At 32.7% G+C, this 24,048-nt stretch overlaps 1 protein-coding gene and 1 long non-coding RNA gene across 2 annotated transcripts; both read right to left on the bottom strand.

The window, feature by feature from the left end:
* Window positions 1-18,573: 18,573 nt before the first annotated feature.
* Window positions 18,574-19,305, bottom strand: LOC130645913 (uncharacterized). The gene has a single exon (XM_057452038.1). It carries the CDS (start codon window positions 19,303-19,305, stop codon window positions 18,574-18,576), a length of 732 nt encoding a protein of 243 aa, XP_057308021.1.
* Window positions 19,306-20,934: 1,629 nt separating this feature from the next.
* Window positions 20,935-23,651, bottom strand: LOC130646257 (uncharacterized). Its single transcript, XR_008982770.1, has 3 exons — window positions 22,288-23,651; window positions 21,796-21,882; window positions 20,935-21,623 (listed from the first exon to the last, which is right to left on the bottom strand). It is a non-coding gene; the product is annotated as an uncharacterized LOC130646257 (long non-coding RNA).
* Window positions 23,652-24,048: the final 397 nt, after the last annotated feature.

Raw genomic sequence — 24,048 nt, forward strand, 5'->3', positions numbered from 1 at the left:
CATCATTAATCAAAAAAAATACTAATACTAGAGTACTAATAAGGTTGTAATGAAAAAAAAGTTTTTGTGCGTAGTGAATTAGTAAATAAAACTAGTCAGTAAGTCCGTGGAAACACCGACAGAAGAACGATGGCAGCTAAATATTTAGGTTGTTTTATGAGTTTTATTGACGTCAGCAGGGCATCATCTAAATTGTATTTCAGAAAATCTGTTTACGTAGTGCTTTTAAGCAGAACTTAAAACAGTTTTGTAGAAAATGTATGGGATGGTATGCCTTAACGAACCATTAAGGAAGTGTCAGGGGTTAACAATTTTGTTGACGTCAGCATGGACCTGCCAAAACACATGTACATTTTGTTATTAAATTTGTATACCTATTGCCTCCATTGAATATAGCTTAAAGCGATGAACAAGAAAATGTATGGGATCGTACATTTGACAAGGGGTTACAGCATGGATTAAAGCATTTCTGATGCCGTTATCAAGCCTTTTGTTCCAAAACGATTGGGTTGACTGCGGTGAAAACAAATAATGTTGTTATGATCCCAGGAGGTCCCTAGTTACCTACTCGGAAGATTACGTCCCTTCTTTTCGTCCATTTATTTGGCCTCAATTAAAATGTCCAATGTTCACTGACTTAATAAAAATATCGACGTTGATGTGATTTGTCAACATTGCCGCTTAATGTGAAAATTATTATTTTGTCGGTTAGTAATTATTATATATAGTTAAGTGCCTATTTGTGACGGGAAATAGTTGATCACAACGAAGATGAAAGAGGTTACATTCATTTTTTCACAATTGAAAAAAAAATACAAAACTGAAGCTACTTAGTTCATATAACACGATAGTCAAACGTAATATTACGAAAAACAATTTTGTTGTAAGGTTATTAGCAATTAGCTAACTCCTCAAAACCATATATATTAGCGCAAATTTATTGTACGAATCACGCTTAGATAGGTACAAAAAATTGTCTTATATTCTTCATTCAATATTCAAAAAAATATTGCCTAAAACCAATCGAGAATCACTGTTTTGTCAAAATTCTCGCCACAAACCTCTAAATTGTTGGAGTGTCTACACATAAATGTTGTTTCTTCTGTATGCAAATTGGGCATGATCAGGGGCGGCATCTAGGATATTTTTTTTTTGTTGGGCAAAATTTAATAGATTTTTGGCAAAATATCAATGGTCGCGGTGTTTTGTGTTTTTATTATAAAAGGAGCTAAAATATTTCCAAAAGTAACATTTTTAGTTATTTAAAATCCTTCCTAGATTAGAAACAAAAGTCTTTATATCCGAATAAAAGTAACCTCCGTAGTTTTACACTTGTATCCTCGCTAAAATATGCGGATGGAAAACGCATCTGTTTATTAAATTAGACTCGAAACAGGGTTAGCGTTTGCCATCATCATCATCTTACCACCTTTTTTCCGTTTCACGCACATAACACGCGTACAAGTAATCGCCGAGTTACAAATTCGGTAAGTTGGGGAGTTACTTTATTTCAAAATATGCAATAAGTCTAATAGCTAATAATGCAACAAAAAATTACATTACAAGATAATTTTATCTATAGATAGTCAACAGTAGTGAAACGTAGAATTATAGTTTGGAAAATTACAGCCTGTGTTAACAACCTGCAAATGTAAAAACAAAGCAGCATGTTAAAGTATGAAAGTTTCCGAGTAGACTTACAGTGTAAGATAGCAACATATGATAAACGTCTACAAAGAATACATAGTAATTACGGACTTTCATACCGCGCAGGTCTAGGCGCTAGCGAAGCGCTTTGTAGGGACAAATTTTTGGCTTGTTTTCATTTGTCTTGATAGCCCAAGTAATTTTCATGGTCAGTTTTTCACAACTATTTCTGGTTAGTGCTGCGAAAAGAGGCAGAAATGCAAAATCCTGCCTGATGTTTCTTCAACTAATTTTTTACTTTAACTGACGTTTTGCTTTTTAATAAGACATTTAAATGGTGTTGCTAACCCTCTTTGTGGTATATTGACATGGGTAAGATGTTGGAATCGAACAAAACTTAAATTACTGACTTTTATAGCTAGAGAGGCAAGAGAAGACATATTGTTGATGTTGGTTTTAGGGATTAGCTTCCTGAAGTAGCAAGCTACATAGACCATACATTTTGTGTTGTGAGGAATAAAGTAATGGTTAAAAAGAAACACTATTCTATTATTATCAGTGCATTTTGGCAAGAAAAAATAAAAATTACAGCTAGCTATAGAAAGACTTAAAGGAAGTTTTTTACAGTAAGTTATAGCTAGCTAGCTATATATGGATCTGCAAGTTTGACATGGATTAACGTGGAAGAGCATTTAATAAAGGATTTATTTGCAAAGTATAGATAACTAGTTATATAAAAAAGAGCACAGATGAAATCGACTAAAAATAAAATACACACTTCAATGATATAATGACTGGCTTTGGCTTTTCATTAGAAATTATTGTATATGAATATTACATTACTAGCAAGGAAGGGATATATATAATAGCATGTTGCACTGTATTACTGTGTTCTTAATTTTGGTAAAATGCAAGAATAAATTTACGCAAGGTCTACTTTTACAATTTTGTGATAGCTATAGTAATTTTGGTACATTGACAGAAGAAAAATTTGGCAACCGAAAATATTTGACGAAAATAGTTAAAGTCACTAAATTTGTTTAAAAAGTTATTTTCCAGTTTATTTTAACCACAGTATGTTATTTTATTTTATATTTTGCAGCGGTCGAAACTTTGTACTTTAGCTACAGATTAAAATTATTCCTATGCAAAATTGAGTCGTAGCAATTTTTAAGGCTGAGTTGGTGTTTGAACTCCACTGTTAAGTTGAGTGATATTAGAAATGAGTTTTATGATCCCATTTTAAGCATCTGGGCACTTACCCACCTATATATCTGATTACTGTATGAATAAATCTACGATATATGTGACCCCTAGCTAACAAAAACTACAACGAGACAGATACAGCCAGCTTTTTGACAATTTTTAATTTGGTTTATAAAAAATGTAGCTCCGGCCTGGTTAGTTAAACAAAGTTTCTAGCAAACACAAAATAAGAAATTTTGGAATTGTTTTTTAATATTATAGCTAGCTAGGTATCTGTTTAATGAGCATGAAACTATTAGTTTAGAAAAAAACCCATTGTTTTCTTTACTGTGTTTATTCAGCTACATTATTTTGGTTGTACTAGTAGCTATATAAATCTTGAATGATATGCTAGCAATCCCTCTTTGATCACCACTGTGATATTTTTAAGACTATTAAAACTTGTGATGTAACTAACTACCAAAATAAGGTTTCTTTCTCTTTTGAATGCCAACTTTTCATGATGAGTGTACCCCACAACTTGAAGCAATTAAATTAAGAATCAAGTTTAGGTCTTAAACCTTTATAATATACAATCTTATTTCAACACTGAGTATCTTTTCTTTAAATAATTGTAAAATCAATATATCGCACCAGTTTAAAAAGTAAAAATGCAAAGGAAAAAGTGAATAATTCTCTTCGTACTGCATGTTTTTCTTAGCAAATGCCTTTCGCTCTGCGGGGGATATAAAAATTTGTCCCTACAACCGCTTTGCTAGTGCCCAGACTTGCGCGGTATGAAACTCCGTAATTACCCCTTTATGAAGTTAATACAGTTTAATATTAAGGGGACTGGTGTAGTTTTGCACCAATTTCTATTAAGTATTAATTTTAATGTTAAGAAATTTCCACAAAAGTTAAGCAGTTTATTAATGCAGCAAAGAGTTAGAAATCAAAAAAATAACATCATAACATTTAACATGTCTGCATGTTATTTATCCTCACATGCCCCTGCCAACTATGTTTAAAAAGTAGTTTAATACTTTAAAATCTTTAAGAAAGCTTTAGTAACCTGGTCAACTCTGAGGATTCTCATATAAAAAGCAACATACATACAAATCCTACTCATATGCATAAGTATACATGACATTTTCATTGGTTTGCAGTCCGTAACAGAACGTTCTTTAACATGTGAAATTCTTGTGACGATCTGTATCATTTTACGTGGAAATAATTCTATCAGTACAAGTTATTTTGATATATATCCATCCATTTCATATACAGATATATATCCATTATTTACAGTTTTAAAGATTCATAATGAATCTCCTGTGTACTTTAATTAATTGTGATTTTCATTGTCAGAAGAATATTCATCACAAGTACCAGGCTGCTGTACTGCTCAACAAAAAAAGAAGGATTATTATGCAAAAAACTTGGACTATTTTTTGATTAGGTATTATTTCTTTTCTTTGTTTTTAGCAATTTTATCACAATTAAAAGTAACATGGGAAAGTTAAATATCTCCTCGTGTTCTTAAAAGTTTTAAAATAAGCATTCGGATGTTGTATATAAAATTTACTGTTTAAATTTTCCAACAAAGTCAAAGTTGTTAGGGACACTTACAATCGAAAAGTATATGCTAAACGTAAATTTGACGTTGGGACGAGGTAGAATCCTTTGATACTGTAAACATCGATTTGTTAGAGAACGGAAAGTATTTTGAACTGGTTGTCGTCTACCTGTTTAACAGGAGCACAAATCTGAGTGTGTATGATTTTAGGGACTGACAACATTCAAATTATTACCTTATCTGTAAATCCCCAGGGGACGGGAATCTACAGGCCTATTTACATTTATCTTACACCTTTGTGTTTATGAAGGAGCTGTCCCTTAGTTATCTTACAAGAATTATTTCTCTTCTATGCAGTATAATAAATGAACAATGACGCAACAATAATGGCAGAATATTGCAAAATCCAATCAACTACTTTTTTTGAAATTGACATTTGCTTTGCAAGACTAGCATCAAATAAGTTATAATGACGCTGGGTTGAACAACAATACAAAACACCCATTATCAAACACTTGGAAAACAGCGAAATTGAATTTTTTTGTACTAAAACGACATAGGAACGCAGCTAAGCTAACCGCAACCACTGTTGAATTTTTACCGACGTAACCAACTGCGATACGAAAAAACAGTTTTGAAACACCTGGGGAACATCGATACTGCGATTTTTATACTAACACGATAAAAGAACGTAGCCTAGCTAACCGCAATCACTGTGGATGTTTTACCGAAGTAACCTACTGCAATATCGGCTGCATACTTATTATATAGAATGTATCACAAAGAATCACCACTACCACGTGATCCAGATCAAATAAAATGGATATTATTCTATTTGTAACGAATTAGCATATTATGCGTAGTACATGTTATAGCTTGTATTATGTAACAAGACTGAATATACAACTTTTGTTATTTCATCAATTTTTGTTATCAACTCCTTGTGTTTTCAGTGGTATTTTCGGTTTTAGAACTGCTCCTTTGGCTATATTAATTTCAGTGTTCTCGGCCCTTTCTTGCGCATTTGGCCCTGCACAGACCCTACTCGCCGCGTAACTCAACAACCCCATGTGCGTTTGCAATAAATATTTTTTTACTCCAACAAATAGCACCAGCTCTGCAGTGTACCCGTGGTTTTTTCTATTAAAATTACTACAATAATTAATGATTTACGAGAGGATGGTATGGTTGTTTGTTTTTGTTTTTTATGTTGCAAACTACTTTTTTAAATTTTGTGTTAGCATTTGTGGGGAAAAGACCACATGAAAAAACAAATCCACTGAGGGCTGTTGTGTAAGCTAAAGAGTTTTTCATATTTGTTATAAACTGTTGTTGGGGAAAACTAAACTGTATGGTTTCACTTTTTTGTTAAGTGTTTTAAAATTGTAGTAACAACTGTGTTTGGTGATAATGAAAAGATTACTAATTGTTCTGACTAAAACTTTTTGTTTTTTTCATTGTACAAAATGTCTGATTTTTCTATAATTTGATGTGCTTTATAACCTTTTTGTGGAAGATTTATGGGCAATTTTGTGTAAACTGTTGACTCAAAATTTACTCCTTATTCTTTTTTGGCATTTCCGTTTAAAATGGTTGGTAAAGGTCAGTAGAGAGCATCTTACTAAGAAAAGAAATTGTGTCTTCTTAGCCGGTAAATTTTTACATTTTCTGTATAATTTGGGGAACAGGATCGTATGTAACCGAATAAATGATTTCCCAGATATAAATTTGATATTTGTTGACACTTCTGAATAAAGTATAAAAGTTTATCAACATAATCAAACGTATTCACTATGTAAGATGTAAATATTTGATATGTTTTGTGATGTGCATGATTCTATGAATTATTTTGATTAACGTTTTAAACTCTACACATTGGAAGCAATGTGTCAACAAATTTCAGGAAAAAATATTGTATTAACGGGTTACAAGTTGCGGTTCTCCTTTCCAATGTACTCCTGCCTAAGTGGACTTTACAGTGTGAATTTCTAAAAAAAACTATTTTTGTACTTTAGAGGACTTTACTGACGTCAGCATATTAAAACACTTATATTTTCTTATGGGTTTGCGAACACATGATCCTTTACATTATTTTTATCAACGTTTCAATCTGTACGCATTGCAGCCAACAGATAAGCTACATTTCGCCAAATTTGTTTGTATATGCACTGCTGACGTTTTAAAATCTGCAAAACAACCTGATCTTCTGCCTGAGTGGATTCTTCCTCGGGCTTTATCGACTAGTTGTATCATAAAGCGAAATCTGATGTTTCCTGATTTCTTATAGTGTAGCATTATACGAGGTTACAAATGAGATTAAAGCAGCATGTGTAGGTGTGTGTGAAAAAATTATAAAACAATTTTAATAACTTATTTTTAATTTTCCTTTAATAAGAGAGATTTTAATTTTCCTTTAATAGGAGAGATCGCAAAAACTAAATTTGTTTAACTTAGCAAAAAACATATCTTAACGATAGTGAAAGCTTTTTTTCGCAAAGCTAAGTCGCAAAATTAGTCTCTGTAAAACCTAATTTTATCGAAGAAGAAAATATTTTCGCAAATTGTGTGCAAGTGACAACAATATTGCACTTCGAAAGTCGTAGATTTGCTTTAGCGACCACCCACAAGAGAAACAAGTAATATTTTAAATAAATAGTACAGTAACGCATTAGGGTTTAATTTCACATGTGTTGCCTAAAATAATTTTCGGCAAAACTCAATTTAGTAAAAAGTGATACAAGAAAAAAAGTGGGTTTGAACACCTTCATGAATTGTCATGTTAAGATTTACATCCAATCTGTTTTCATATCAATGTTCTTTTAGGAAATCGATGCCGTCAAAATTATAAAAGTTTACAGCAAAAATCAGCACTTCATTGTCACGTTCAAATTTCGGAAGCAACAATAGATTATTAACAACAGCCAGGTTTTACAGCACCAACTTTTAATTTATAAAATTCTCACATTCATCTTGTGAATATGCTAATAAATAACTTTTCATAATATATATTATACATATTTGATTCTAAATATTCGTCAAGACAAAGTGCTTGTCAAAAAAGTATATAAACTATTTGTTTCTTTAAAAAATATTGTCACATTTTCACAGAAGTTATCCATTTAGTCAGATATTGTAGGATTTGGGAAGGTAGAGACGTTACATTGGATCGACGCCATAACTGTACACACATCGATCTCTACTGAACAGTTTTGAACACTTCAACATTGAGTAACAGCCACAGTCACTGTCTCTTTCACATTCTCTGAACAACATTTTGCAATGACGTAGCGAGTACTTGACATTTTCTTTGGTCATTTTCACCTATATAATAATTATCATGATGGTCAAATTGAAAAAAGAGACAAAAATAGACTTTCGTCACCTTTATTAGGTGTTCATGCCATAAAATGCTCACATGTAGGCGAATTACTTTCTACACTTTATTTATGCGGTTTCTTTTATTTATGGGATTGTTTCAATGGACCCTTAGTACGTTTTAATATCTCTTTCAACAAGACCTTTTTTAAACTTTTTTAACTAACCTTCATTTAAATCAGTACTTCAATATACTAAATATAATTTAACTCTTACCGTAATATCTTCTTTGGAATCTGAAATGGGTGGGTTCTTGACAGCATGTGATTTGTTTGCTAGGAAACACCACGTATATACGGTGAGAAGAACCATTAACAAATATACGCGAACCTAAATAATAGTAGTCAATATCATTTTATTTATGATGCCCTATCTCTTTCTCTTTTCTATTTTACTTCGTATAAATACATTTGACTATGCAGGATTTTTCACTTGAAAATACTAAAACAATTACTGCAAGGTCTTTGGTCAATTTTACATGACAATTAGAAATCAGATTTACCATATTAATGAATTCTCACTTCTTTGAACAGCAAAAACTTCTCTCAATTTTTTTTCTAATCGGAATGCGGGCAGCACTTTCGATAGCTATGAGTAAAGTGATGGGAAATGAATATAATAAGGTCTTAAACTTCGTGTTTCTTTGTTTGAATACACCAAACAGAAATTCAAGAAATGTTATCATTAGGCAATGTGGTGTTTTTAAATAAAATACTGCTCCGCCGGAGTTGTGCTTATTGTCAACCCAAACGACGGTCAACAACTGCACAAAATCTCCGCACCACTACTTAAATGTCAGCTCTCTAATAATACGACCTTACTGCGATATATCGAAAGGTCTAGAAGTTCTAGACACTTCAAGCAGTGGGGGCATAAAAGCATTCAAAAACACTCGGAGTATTAGTTAAATACACGTCCTTAATACTAATATTATAAATACAAATGTCCTAACAATAATATAAAAATGTAACTGTGATCGCCGACCGTACTGACCGAGATGCTTCGGGTGATCTTTACGTCCTGTCTTTGTGGTGGTGCGCAAACATCTTCTGTTTCTTGTGTTATACTGAGCAAACTGGTGCCAACGTTGTGCACTGGTGCGTGTAATTACAAACAAAAAGAGCCATTCATGTCGTTCGTTTAGTGCTGCGTTCAGTGTATGGTTGAGCGGGTTTGAAATGGAGTTTAGGTGTTAGAGGCCATACGTTATTCAGGTTTAAGGAGCTGACGCCATCCAATTTTTTTACGTTTTTTTTTAAATAAAAGGCAATAAGAAACTTAAAAAAAATCTCGTTAAAAATAAAATTATTTGCTGAAATATAAAAATTAGAAGATCACTATGATGATTCAAGTTCTTGACAAAAACAGTTAGGCATTTATCTTCTTCAACATGTGAAAACTATCCAGAATGGAAGCATGTCCATGTTACAATGCGTCATGTACACAATTATTTATTTTTTTTCTTGTAGCTGTGTCATCTTTGAAGCAACTACCATTACCATCATGTTATTCAAGCATTGTTGATTATAATATATGCTTACATGGTCTTTATGGCTCAAAGTTTGTTACAACATAGACTTAAAATCTGTTCCGACGGACAGTACCTTAGAAGTTATAAATGGCTTTTGTTGTTGTGTCTCCATGTTTTTATAATTTATTAAGACAAGTAACCTGAGGGAGACTGTTATAATTAATCTCAATAGTGATTAATTATTCTTTCTACTTTTTTAAACAAATTAATGATACAAAAATATCACAATTTGATGCATCAAACAAACAGAGGTTTTCCTCGACAGACACTAAAGAGGAGAGATAATTAAAAAGATGAATGAACTTTGGTTTCTAACGATGTTCTATTTCTAGAGTATTAATTGTATTCAAATTTAGCTGCTAATGGAAAAAAGTGGTTTTGTTAGATTTCCACCACCTTTTTTTAAAACTATTTTCTTTTTCGCATATAATTGTTTTTGCAAAGAATAAAATTTAAGCTTTTCTTTTCTGTAGTAGAATTTTTCAACTCAAAATAAAAGTGAAATTATCCTAAACAAAACGCTGTTCTTTTAATGTCTCTGTAATAATAGCCGTATTAAGTCTATCTGTTCGTGCGTCAAGAGCGACTTGTGTTAACCACGCACGAAATTACGCGCACCTCTCTCATCTTTTCGCTCCGATATCTTAAAGTTTTATTCCTATTTTGTCTTTTGCGTAGTCCAAAAGTTTAATTCAAAAAGTTTCTTATACAAAAGTCATGGATATTTGAATTTTATTGTTCCTTCGATGCAGTTTCTTTGTTATCAATAACTACACGGACAAACAAAGTTGCGGACAATTGACATTACGCTGTCTATTTCATTAAAGAAGAATTTAGTGAGTGATTTTTTGTTCCTTCTAAACATGAATTTGAATATTATTTTGTAAAATTTCGTTTCATCTTCAACTATTTTTATTTTTTTTTGAAACAATAATGCTGAATTAATTTTTTTGCCGAAACTTATTATGTTTTTAACTGAACAAAAAGTGTAAGAAAATGTCAAATTTGTTTTTTAAAAGCTATTTCCAAGAAAGGCCTCTTTTTTAATCTCAATCAGGTCGTAAAAATGCGTCATTTATTGTTAAATATATGAATTTTACGAGAAAGCGGCGTAACACTACTTCCGATAATCTATCTTATGAAAAAAAGGTGTAGTTTACACTGCTTCCGTGCCTATAAGTGTATACTTTCAGGAACCATGGCTACCACAGATTAATCTCATAACAGGTGCGCGAAATAATTTTATAACAGGTAAATAATTACGTCGGCTAATTTCCGTGGGTTGTTCTACGGGTTAAAGGAATAGTTTTGATAAATACCTGAATGTTTTTTTATGCAACATGTCACGATGAGACTCGACTTCAATACACAATTTACCATTCATAACTTTAAAATGGATAAATATGTTAAAGAGGAGAAGGGAAAGAAAAATGAAAGCAAGAAAAAGTGGAGAGAGTTGTGAGAGAAAAGAAAAGAGTTAAACAGGGAAAACAGAAGAAAAGGTCAACAAAGAGGAGAAAGAAGAGGAGAGAAGCAGGAAAAACGGAGATGGGAGAGGGGAAGGGATAATGAAGAAAAGACGGAGGAGAGGGAAAGCCAAAGAAATAAGAGAAGTAGGGAGTAGTGAGCAGTGAGTAGAAAAGAAGCTAAAAAATGGAGAGAGAAGGACGAAAAAATAGAAGGAGAAAAATAGAAGGAGAAAAATAGAGGGAAGGGAGGGAGGAGGGGGAAGAAGTAGAAGGGGTAGGGTACATTACAATGACTAAGGCATTTTAGCACTATATCTTCGTGGACTTATTTTTTCATATAGCAACGGTTTCATTGCAACTGTTATAGATCTTTTATATCCTCAAGAAATTCCAAAGAGAATTCCAGACGAAGCCGAAGCAGAAATTTAGTAAAGTAAAAGTGGAGGAAAAGGCTCCCTATAGAATTTCAAAACTCCACGAAAATTCAACGAATTTATCTCCATTCATTTAGAAGTATTGTTATCTATTTTAATTTGGAGTTGTGGCTATCTAGCTAGCTCTTGATGCATCCGAAACTAGAAAGTTAAATTAGCCAAATACAGTTTGCCGATAAAAAATGTCTTACTGATTTTTATGATTAATGCAGTTAGGTAGCACGCTTTAATGTTGTTATGAAAACTTATTCTGCAAAATGACTATACACTTCAACGTTTTGTTTTGAAACACATTTTGTTTCTACATTTTATTTAAAACTAATGATTGCAGCTACCTGTTATTATATTTGATTCGACAATATAAAGTATTAAAACCATATCCAACTAGTGCCTTAATTCGTACGTGAAAAGTCGTATGGTTGTCTGCTGTTAATTTTTTAAATTTGACGCGACCTTGTTTTTTTCTTCTTCATCTAAACGAAATTTTGATTTATTAAGACCATATTTTAACGAACGGAAGATTCATTAAATATGTATTCTTGTATTCTTCTTATCAAAATACAATGTTGTGTTTATGTCATTGGAGAAAAGTCCGTTGGAAAATTGCCTTACGTAGAAAAACAATAGAGAGTGTACACAAATATACAAAAGTATAATTTTAGAAAAAATTCTACTCGTGGCGCCTTTGTAGAGCTTGAAATACTGATCCTAACAAACGCCTGAGGAGATATAAGGGTTGTAAGAATTTGCTGACGTGAGACGTTTCAAAATACGAAATATTTATAGCTGTTTCAATGTATGGATCTTGAAACGCTGGTTAAGAAAATATTTAGGGTCGTGTATGACAAACGATTGCCGACATAATAAGATTTAAAAATCCCTTGATCTTTAATAATATTATCAACCTGTTTATTCCGAAACGAGGTCGGGGACCCAGGAAAACGATTAAGAAATGACTAATGACACCATCCTGTTTCCAAGTTATTTAACGTCAAAGTTTAAAGGAGAATTGAGAAAGACTGGGAGGAGGGAAAAGGATTGTACTTCCTTTGTGCCTCATTGGTAGATAATTGTGTACTTTTTAGGGAACGTTTTTTTTATAGTGTGATAGAAATTAAAACAAAAAAACAAAAAAGTAAATTTTGACATCAATTTTCCTTTAAGAACATTGTAATGACTTCATTAATTTAAATGAAGATATCGACGTTACATTAATGTAATTACCACCTTGTAGTAACGTCAGAAAATTTAATATTTAAGACATATCTTTTTCTGGCGTCTGCACCTAGACACAGTGTTAATAATATAGAAAATAGTCGTGAAAAAACCAATTAGACCTGATAAAAATATAAACCATAGGTTGAAAAAGGATGTTTTAGGAGTTCTGCTTCCGCTAGCAGGGCTTATATAAAATATATTTGACCCGTTTTAACCCGTTGCCTTTAATGTGTAGAGCTTCAAACGCTGATAAAACGTTATTAGCCTGTTGCCAAGTTATTTAGCCTCAAAGTTATATCTGCAATGCAATGACAATAATCACAATATTGTCAGTGGCGGCTGACGTAAATCCAACATTGATGAAGCTTTTAGCGCTAAAAATCCATGCAAAGTTGTACTTTTATAAAGTTAAAACCGTTATTTTGAAAGAAATGCAATATATCGAGTTGTACAATCCGTAGTGTGCGAAAATGTCACGAATTAAGGGGATGCGCATCGTAAGGTACACTCTTTCAACCGGAAAATAATACTCGGAACGCAGATAATAATAGAGACTTTCGGAGACAAGAAGGCGAACGAAGCAGCATGTGTTTTTTTTTTCACTTAAAAATAACGGCACTAGTTATGAAAACCGATTTCTTGAAGCCAATGAATCTGCTGCAATAAATTTTGTAAACTCACGGAAAACAATAAACAAAAACAAACAATCTACAGAAACGAAAACAATTTATTAACTTTATCAAGATTTATAAAACAGCTTCAAGTTTTTGACAGAAAAACAATAACAACGCGGGATGAGGTTTCGCTTTCTTCTTTTTATCTCATGTATATATATAGTAAAGTCTTTAAATACATTAAAATCCAGTGCCTTTGAGAGACGATATTTTGAGCTAACTTTCTAAACTATAAATATATATCTTTTTGGGAATAGAGTGCTCAAAAAGTATTTACTAAATACAATATGATTGATACATGCTTGATAGAATTAATAAAGCCATGCAACTCTGTTTACTTTAAGGGTTATCTTCTGTTGGGGATTAGTAGTTCAGTCGGTAGAGTGTTCACTTCATATTCATATGGGTTCAATCCCACATAATAGCTGTTCCTTATTGTACAGAAATTTAAAGGGTTTTGCAGCTCAAATGGAAGCTTTTTAGCACTCTAGAACCGTCATTTTGTCCCTTCTGGAACAATTGACAGGGGAAATTTATTGCAATTAATGAGGCTAACCACATAAAATATAGATCACTACTTTTTGTGGCCAAGACAACAAAATTGAAGACACTGGTTTCCATTTGGAAAGTACAAATTGTACTTAACAATTTGCTCAAGGTTGCCCTCATACTTATGGCTTTTTTGGCCAGTTGACAAGCATACTAATCTACCATAGTGAACACAAAAGTTACGAAAAACACAAAATTTGATTAAGGTGTATTATGTGGTTTCACATTCTTAAAGGGTCATTCAAGAGTAGTTTTTACATATCATAACTTAGCAATACCACATTATTGTAAGCTCATGAAACACAATGCAAAAACATAGGGTCGTAAAGAAAATGAAAAAGCCCTAATTTTTTTTTTATCTTTTTTAAATATTACATTAACGGTTGCCACCATTATCGAACAAAAGTCCAATTGGTCATTTGTGACTTCACACGTCGTACCTAAGGTAACTTCTTGAACAATTTATTGCTATAGGTTTGAGTGTTGAAGAATTTAACATGTGAAAGTAGGTAAACAAAGTAGAATTTCCAGGTAAAGGCACCATTTGATAAAATAGTTCAGATTTAGAACATATATCAGTAAAAAGACCCTAAAAGCAACAGTACAAAAGTTTTTAACCACAAATGAGCAAATACCTTAGAGAATAAAGAGGTATTTTCCCGTTAGTTTTGTATTGGTGACTTAAATTTATTTCCACGATGCAACAAAAAAAAGAATTAACTTGAGTTTTAGGAAATATTTAAAAATCGTGTAATAAAATTTAAAAAAAAGAGTTTTGTTAATCACTATGAATTGAATTTTCTTCTTCTGACTGTAGCTAGAAGTATCTAGCTAGCTAGTTAATGATTCGATTGAAGGATGACAACAAAAATAATTTTCCATGGTGGCCATAGGCACCAAAAAGTAATTTAGTTAGCTAGCTACATCGAACCAAAGAAAAAAACGTAAACATAACTTTCAAATCATCCATACCTTCGCAACTCACTTTTCTTCTGCTGTATAAAAAGGATACCACAAACATGCCAACTCATGCTGATAATTTGGTACTAAAATCTTCTTTTTAATGAAGCCATAAATATAACACGTTTTTGCACATTATAAACGTTCAAATTAATATAATGTGTCTTTAAAAGGTATATACAAGCTTTCCAAATCCTAATATTAGGAGAAATAGCATGCCAGCCAAGCCAATTATTATCAGGATTGGTATAAACTATGTATGTATTTGTGTTAGGTCTGTAAAATACACGATAATTCAAATTAGCCGATAGCCGTTTTCTGATTGCTTGAGTGTACTTCCCGGTCTTTCGCTTCCGGCAAACGGAAAATTTGGAAATAACGGGGCGGGGGGGTGGGGGAGGGTACGAAAGACGGAGGTAGGGGGTACAAAGCCTATTTATTGGAATTTTTTGCTAACATTTATAACAGCTGTTTGGTCCAAACTTACTTGTTCTATTAGACAAAAAATAACCTACCTTTTCTTGAAAAAATATCAGTCATATCTCCTTAAGCTGATTTTATATGATTTTTTTTCTGTCAAAATTTTGAAAATCTCAATAATTCTCTTGGTATACTTCGCGTAGCAAACGTGCTCCACGATTTCGCTTTGCTCGCTTCGCTCGCCAAGCTCAATTGCTTCGCAAAAACATCTTTCTCGCTTATATTAAAGAAAATTTTACACATCCACTTTTCCTGTCACAGAAAAACGGACACACCAGGTCAATATCTTTATTTGGGTTTTGTCTTAAACGAACCTGGTCGTATTTTTCGACGTCAACGAATCGTTTTTATTAAAATTGATTTCCTCCTAAATTCGACCACTAATCGATGGCGATTCATTAAAATTTACATTAAAACAATACCACATATTTGATATGAAATAATAATACTGAGCATGCACTTAAAATATCATGACACCTAAATACGATAAACAAAAATATTTTTGTACTAATTTTCTAAAATTTCTTAGCCATTTGCCTCCCGACTTTAACATTATCGAGGAAGTTTCCCAAGACACTGTGATTCGCAAACTTATTCTACAAATTTTATCTCAAATTCTTCAACATTCATCTGCGAATAATTTCTGTTTTGTTAACAATTTTTAGTGTTAAATAGTGTATTGATATTGCTGTATGAAATATGCAATTAAAATTTTTTCATTTCTCAATGATGTACATTTCTTCTTCGATTTGTTTACATCGCGGGGGTATAATTCAATCTTATTGGAAAATTTTAATCGATTGACAATATAATAAAAAGAAATCCTTCGTTTGACAACAAGGTCGACGCTAATGAAGATTAGGCAATGTTCTATTTTTAGTAACATCCATTTGACGTTGATTGATTCGACCACATTGTTGGTATGATACCTGCCTTTAAATTCAACAACAAGTCCAGCGGGTTAAAGGTTCTGGCCATTAGCAATAATTTCAAAAAGTACTGAACTTTAAAGTGAACTTCAGAACCGAGTAAATATATTGCATGTTTTAAAATTGTAAAATTCAATTCTCGATTATTATTATTATAAGTTTCAGTAATTTTTAGCTTAATTACATGCAATTATTTGTAAAGAAAAATAATAATAACGATACGGTTTTAAATTTTTAACCAATAAAACAAAAAAGCACAATGGCAACAATAAAGTTGTACCGATTTTCTCCTTGTTTCTAAGAAACAACATAGGAAATATGTTTCAAGGCAAATTCGACAGAATCAGAAATTTGTAATAAAGTGCAAAATACCACGCCCAGTGAAATATTAAAAACACTTGTATGACGAGGATGCACGATACATAGTATAAATAAGACAGTTACATTACAGATTTCCCACATAGTAGTATTTTAAAAAGAACTAAAATCTTTAGCCCGATACTTTTGCAATTCCCCGTTCCCTCTATACGGCTAATTCGCAATGCATTATGGTAGTTGTATTCTACAGTTTTCCCTCCCAGAAGCGAGAGTTTGTAAATAAATAACAGCATTCTTTTTATTGTGGCGATAATAACAAAAAGCCGTTATTGTTTGTGATAATTTTCAAATCTCCTCAAGAAAATCATTATCTCCCTTATCCAAAACCCGTGTTATTGATGTAAACATTTAAATATTGTTAGTTAGTGAGGTTTTAGGAGTGAAAGAAGTCGAAATGGAAGTAATAAATAAGGATACAGATTTAGATATAATTTTAAGCTCTACAGATCTTGGGCCTAGCTTTTCTCAAAGCTCTTGTGTGGTACCAAGACCTGTTTTTAAAGAATTAACAAATGCCGAGAGGGACGAAGAAGTGGAGGAAAGAACACACGAAGATATAAGTCAATGGTCAACTGATCTTGCAGCTATGCCTTCGATCACCCAGGAGAAAATTCACCAATATTTAGTTCTTGGAAATAGCTGTGATAGCAAGCCGAAGGGTGCTACAAAGCATAAAATTCTTGGATACCAACTATTCAAGGAGAGCTACGTGAAGAAAGTGAGAGTTAAAAGTAATGTTATGGCTGAAAAATTAACTTTTCTTGTGAAATGTTTTGTAGCTGCTTCCATGAAAAGAGAAAAATATTCTGTTTATGTCCACCTGTGTCAAAGAAGTGGTGATATTTTGTATGCGAAATGTTTATGTAAAGCTGGAGCAGGAGGATGCTGTAAGCATGTCGCAGCAGTTCTATTTCAATTGGTTGAATACAAACAGTTGGACTTAAAAATTGTCCCTGATGACAAGACATGCACAGATTTGTTACAAAAATGGCATGTACCTGGAGAAAGTGCAAATTCTGCACCAATAAAATTTTCTGCAATGGCATTCGAGAAAGCAGACCTTACGAAAGACACAAATGAAAGTCGCAAAAGACCGTTGGTCACAGGAAATAGAAAATTTTGTTCTACACCACTGTTTGCACATGAGCCCTCAACCGAAAAAGTCAAAAAATTAGCGACAGACTTATTTGAAATAGGGCAAGGAACTTCAATGGCATATTTATTACAAGGAAATGACTATAAACCATCATCATTTTATGACACATCTATAAAAGAATTTAATTTTGAACAGACAAACAGTGAAACAGTTGAATTACGTCCGACAGTTAATTTATTTTTGCAGGCTCTTGACTTTGAACCAGAAATAGCAGAGTTATCAGATGAGCAAAAGTCATTTGTAAACAATTTCATTCATGTCAATGCCGAACAAGTTCGAGACATAGAAAAATCCACATGTACTCAGTATAAATGTGATATGTGGTACACAGAAAGAAAGAAACGCATAACATCATCCAATTTTGGATCTATTATAAATAGAAGAAAAAATATACATCCAAAAAGCATATTACAAAAATGTCTAAATAAAAATAAAAACTTTACATCAGAGGCCTGCAAATGGGGCTTAGAAAATGAAGTTAATGCTCTAAACTGGTATCAAACCGAGAAAAATATTGAAGTCGAAAAATGTGGTTTCGTTATTAATCCAAAATGGCCGTGGTTAGGTGCAAGTCCTGATGGCGCAACAACTTTGAATGGGAATGCTCGATTGATTGAGGTGAAGTGCCCATATTCAAAAAAGGATTGCTCTATTTCTGACGCATGCAAAGATAAAAATTTTTTTTTACAAATATCGAATGGCAAGCCAAAACTCAAAGAAAGACATAATTATTTTCACCAATGTCAAGGTGTGATGGCAGTAACACAAGTCAATGAAATTGATTTTATTGTTTATACAAAAGTTGACCGACATGTGGAAACAATAGTTTTTCAAAAGGAAAAATGGAACAGAATTACTTTGCCTGAGCTAACACACTTTTATTTCACTTTCATGCACAGCAACATTACAGAACAACAGTGTGAGTAAATAAAATTGTTTCCTCACAATATTGTTTTGTCTTTATATTTCATGATCTAGTATATATATATATATAGTGTACGAAAGTTTATAATTTTTAGTCATTCGTATTTACATCTGGTACCAACTGTGGTAAAAAATTAACTAAATAACAACAAATAACCCATATCTTATTGAGTTCAGCAGCCATTGATAGTTTGAAAACTGTTTGTAAAATTCGGTAATTTTTTATACGTTCGATTGCTCGTTCGACATGTACACGTACAGATGCTATTCTTCTAGTTTCGTTTTCCTCTAATAAACTTAGCTGAGGTTTTCCATCTAAAAATGGTGGAATATTTAATGTTACTCCATCAGGTAAATCTTCCTCGAGCTCAAATCCTCTATCAGCCATCACAGAATCCCCAGGCTCTAGCAAATCGTATATACCACTATCTTTTGTTATTCGTTTATCCGAAAAGCGTCCACCATACAAATCAGAGACAAATGTCACTGATCCATCAGGAGCTATTCCGACTAATCCTTTTGCTGTATTATGGTGTTTGTAATTTGAAAAGGTACTGGACTGTGTGCGATATGACGTAGGCATTTCCACAAATACTTCTGTACAATCTAATATGACACGGGTATTTGGGTAACTTTTTTGAAAACATTTCGGCATTCTATTTTGTACTGTTTCTTTTGAAGCCCATATTGGAAGCATACGGAATTGTGAATGTAAAAAATCTGTCCATGTAATCAATATTCTGCTTATGTGACTTGTCGACATATTAAATCGAACAGCCATATCTTCTAACAAAAGTCCACATCGAATTCGAACCAGTATCATAAAGAATTCTTCTTCTGCGCTCAATGATCGTGATCGGCCTCGTTTTGTAGAGTTTATATTTTTTGTATTTTCAGTGTTAGTATTTGAACCCCAATATATTAGTTTATTTGCAGCTGGTTGTAAATATTCTAAAACTGCTTTGAATAATTTATAAGATTCGAATCCGGTATAAAACTTAAAGTGTGCTTCATTGTGTTTAAACCGGTCAATTGAAAATGCTATGTCACTTATAGTGGCTTGTTGTTTTTCAATAGTTTGATCAAGTTCCTTTTCATGAATTCTCATACAACTAATTTCGGCTCTCAATTTTTCCAACTCTTGTTTTAACTCTTCCTCCACAGATAATTCTGCAGCAATGTCATTTGTCGTAGCCCTCACAGGAGAAAATAGTTGCAATTTACAGTTTGTACTGTTGAGAGTTTTTCTTGGTTTGCTAGCTGTTGGTTTGATAGTTTTTGGGACTATTGTGGGAACATTGTTCATATATGTCTTCTTTCCACCAGTGAAATGAACAGAGCAAACTCTATGCGATGTAGAAGGTACAAAATCCTTTCTACTGATCATAAAAAGCCATTTCTTTCGAAGCTCTGAGTCTTTAGGAATGACATAAAAAGATAAGTCTGGATTCTTCTTTGAGTTGTTTTGACAGAGAGGTACACAGCAAGTTATCCCTCCTCCTTTACTTTTAGCTTGCAATAAAAAGCTTGAACTTGATGAAAAGTTTGAGCCAATGCTTGCAGGAGAGCCCAAGTTTTGAAAAAAACTGTTGTCTTGATTAGAATTTTGTATATCGCTTTGGTTTTGAGTAGAATTAAGGATGAAGTGTACTTGTTCGGCCATTTTTGTTACTACGAATGGTTTGTTTACGTTTTCGCGGAATACAACTACCATAATGCATTGCGAATTAGCCGTATAGAGGGAACGGGGAATTACTATACAAAATTTTGAATAGTCCATGATAAAAAAAGTTATTATATAAAATTTAATGATTCAAGTATAATAACTTCTCAATAAGGTATGAACTTCTTGTTCAATATTTATTCGATCAGCAATTAGCATGTGAATATTTCTGTATTTAGGCGTTTTATTCATTTACTCGTTTTATTCATTTACTCGTTTACTTATAGGCGTTTTATTCATTTATTTTATTTACTCATACTCCCTTGCTCAATATTTTTGATTATGCTAATTTACTTTCCTGGAACATCAACAAGGAACTTTTTAGAAATAAAAATATATTCCAAAGCGTAGAGATTCCTGTAATAGGTCTCATAATGGGTCACTGTTCTTATTATCTTATTGTTAAAAGTCGTACTAGCTTGCTTCCCAGGAACTCAGATATGAGTTCTATAGATTCCAGTACTTTGGATACCGTTAATTTAAAGCATAGAGTCTCTGCCTTCCCTCTGTCTCTAACCATCGGGCATTATTGAAGAGGCTATCTCACTTGGCGATAATCAAGCGATAAAGTCATTACAACCTATTATCAGTTTTAAGCTAAATAACTTGAAAAGAGAGTGGTGACGTCGGCGTTTTTCACTACGTTGGTAACTAGCACCAACTTTTAACTTATAAAATGCTCACATTCATCTTGTAAATATGCTAATAAATATCTTTTCATAATATACATTATACATATTTGATTCTAAATTTTCTTCAAGACAAAGTGTTTGCCAAAAAAGTATATAAACTATTTGCTTTTTTTAAAAAATATTGTCACATTTTCACAGAAGTTATCCATTTAGTCAGATATTGTAGGATTTGGGAAGGTAGAAACGTTACATTGGATCGACGCCATAACTGTACACACATCGTTTTCTACCGAACAGTTTTGAACACTTCAACATTGAGTAACAGCCACAGTCACTGTCTCTTTCACATTCTCTGAACAACATTTTGCAATGACGTAGCGAGTACTTGACATTTTCTTTGGTCATTTTCACCTATATAATAATTATCATGATGGTCAAATTGAAAAAAAGAGACAAAAATACACTGTCGTCATCTTTATTAAGTGTTCTTGCCATAAAATGCTTACATGTAGGTAAGTTACTTTCTACACTTTATTTATGCGGTTTCTTTTATTTATGGGATTGTTTTAATGGACCCTTAGTACGTTTTAATGTCTCTTTCAACAGGACCTTTTTTAACTAACCTTCATTTAAATCAGAACTTCAATATACTAAATATAATTTAACTCTTACCGTAATATCTTCCTTGGAATCTGAAATGGGTGGGTTCTTGACAGCATGTGATTTGTTTGCTAGGAAACACCACGTATATGCGGTGAGAAGAACCATTAACAAATATACGCGAACCTAAATCATAGTAGTCAATATCATTTTCTTTATGATGCCCTATCTCTTTCTCTTTTCTATTTTACTTGGTATAAATACATTTGACTATGCAGCAGTTTTCACTTGAAAATACTAAAACAATTACTGCAAGGTCTTTGGTCAATTCTATATGACAATTAGAAATCATATTTACCATATTAATGAATTCTCACTTTTTTGAACAGCAAAAACGTCACTCAATATTTTTTTCTAATCGGAATGCGAGCAGCACTTTCGATAGCTAAGAGTAAAGTGATGGGAAACGAATATAATAAGATCTTAAACTTCGTGTTTCTTTGTTTGAATACACCAAACCGAAATTCAAGAAATGTTATCATTAGGCAATTTGGTGTTTTTAAATAAAATACTGCTCCGCCGGAGTTGTGCTTATTGTCAGCCCAAACGACGGTCAACAACTGCACAAAATCTCCGCACCACTAATTAAATGTCAGCTCTCTAATAATACGACCTTACTCCGATATATCGAAAGGTCTAGAAGTTCTAGACACTTCCAGCAGTGGGGGCATAAAAGCATTCAAAAACACTCGGAGTATTAGTTAAATACACGTCCTTAATACTAATATTATAAATACACATGTCCTAACAATAATATAAATATATAACTACGATCGCCGACCGTACTGACCGAGATGCTTCGGGTGATCTTTACGTCCTGTCTTTGTGGTGGTGTGCAAACATCTTCTGTTTCTTGTGTTATACTGAGCAAACTTGTGCCAATGTTGTGCACTGGAGCGTGTAGTTACAAACAAAAAGAGCAATTCATGTCGTTCGTTTGGTGCTGCGTTCAGTATATGGTTGAGCGGGTTTGAAATGAAGTTTAGGTGTTAGAGGCCATACGTTATTCAGGTTTAGGGAGCTGACGCCATCCAATTTTTTTAAGTTCTTTTTAAAATATAACGCAATAAGAAACTTAAAAAAATCTCGTTAAAATTAAAATTATTTACTGAAATATAACAATTAGAAATTAACTATGATGATTCAAGTTCCTGACAAAAACTGATAGGTATTTATCTTCTTCAACATGTGATAATTATCCAGAATGGAAGCATGTCCATGTTACAATGCATCATCTACACAATTATTTATTTTTTCTCGTAGTTGTGTCATCTTTGAAGCAACTACCACCACGATAATGTAATTCAAGCCTTGTTGAGTATAATATATGCTTACATGGTCTTAATGGGTCAAAGGTTTGTTACAATATAGACTTAAAATCTGTTCCGACGGACAGTACTTTAGAAGTTATAAATGGCTTTTGTTGTTGTGTCTCCATTTTTTTATAATTTATTAAGACAAGTAAGCTGAGGGAGGCTGTTATAATTAATCTCAATAGTGATTAATTATTCTTTCTACTTTTTTAAACAAATTAATGATACAAAAATATCACAATTTGATGCATCAAACAAACAGAGGTTTTCCTCGACAGACACTAAAGAGGAGAGATAATTAAAAAGATGAATGAACTTTGGTTTCTAACGATGTTCTATTTCTAGAGTATTCATTGTATTCAAATTTAGCTGGTAATGGAAGAATGTTCTTTTGTTAGATTTCCACCTCCTTTTTTTAAAACTATAATCTTTATGCATATAATTGGTTTTGCAAAGAATAAAATTTGATCTTTTCTTTTTTGTAGTAGAATTTTTCAAGTCAGAATAAAAGGGAAATTGTCCTAAGCAAAACGCTGTTCTTTTGATGTTTTGATAAATACCTGAATAAACTCGGTATTGATTTTTTATGCAACATGTCGCAACTTCAATACACAATTTACCATTCATAACTTTAAAATGGAGAAATATGTTAAAGAGGAGAAGGAGAAGAAAAATTAAAGCAAGAGAAAGTGAAGAGAGTTGTGGGAGAAAGGAAAAGAATAAAACAGGGAAAACATACAAAAATGTCAATAAAAAGAGAGAGAATAGGAGAGAAGCAGGAAAAAGGGAGAAGGGATATCGAAGGAAAGAAGGAGGAGACAGAAAGCCAAAGAAATAAGAGGAGTAGGGGGTAGTGAGTAGAAAAGAAGCTACAAAATGGGGAGAGAAGGACGAAAAAATGGAAGGAGAAAAATAGAGGGAAGGGAGGGAGGAGGGGGGAGGAGTAGAAGGGGTAGGGTACTTGACGATGACCAAGGCATTTTAGTGGACTTATTTACCAAGGGTTATCATATAGCAACGGTTTCATTGCAACTGTAATAGATCTTTCATATCCTCAAGAAACTCCAAAGAGAATTCCAGACGAAGCCATCGCGCAAAGCAGAAATTTTAGTAAAGTAAAAGTGGAGGAAAAGGCTTCCTATAGAATTTCAAAACTCCACGAAAATTCAACGAACTTATCTCCATTCATTTAGAAGTATTGTTATTTATTTTAATTTGGAGTTGTGGCTATCTAGCTA

The sequence above is a fragment of the Hydractinia symbiolongicarpus genome, chromosome 5, assembly GCF_029227915.1.
Source record: "Hydractinia symbiolongicarpus strain clone_291-10 chromosome 5, HSymV2.1, whole genome shotgun sequence".
Lineage (NCBI taxonomy): Eukaryota > Metazoa > Cnidaria > Hydrozoa > Anthoathecata > Hydractiniidae > Hydractinia > Hydractinia symbiolongicarpus.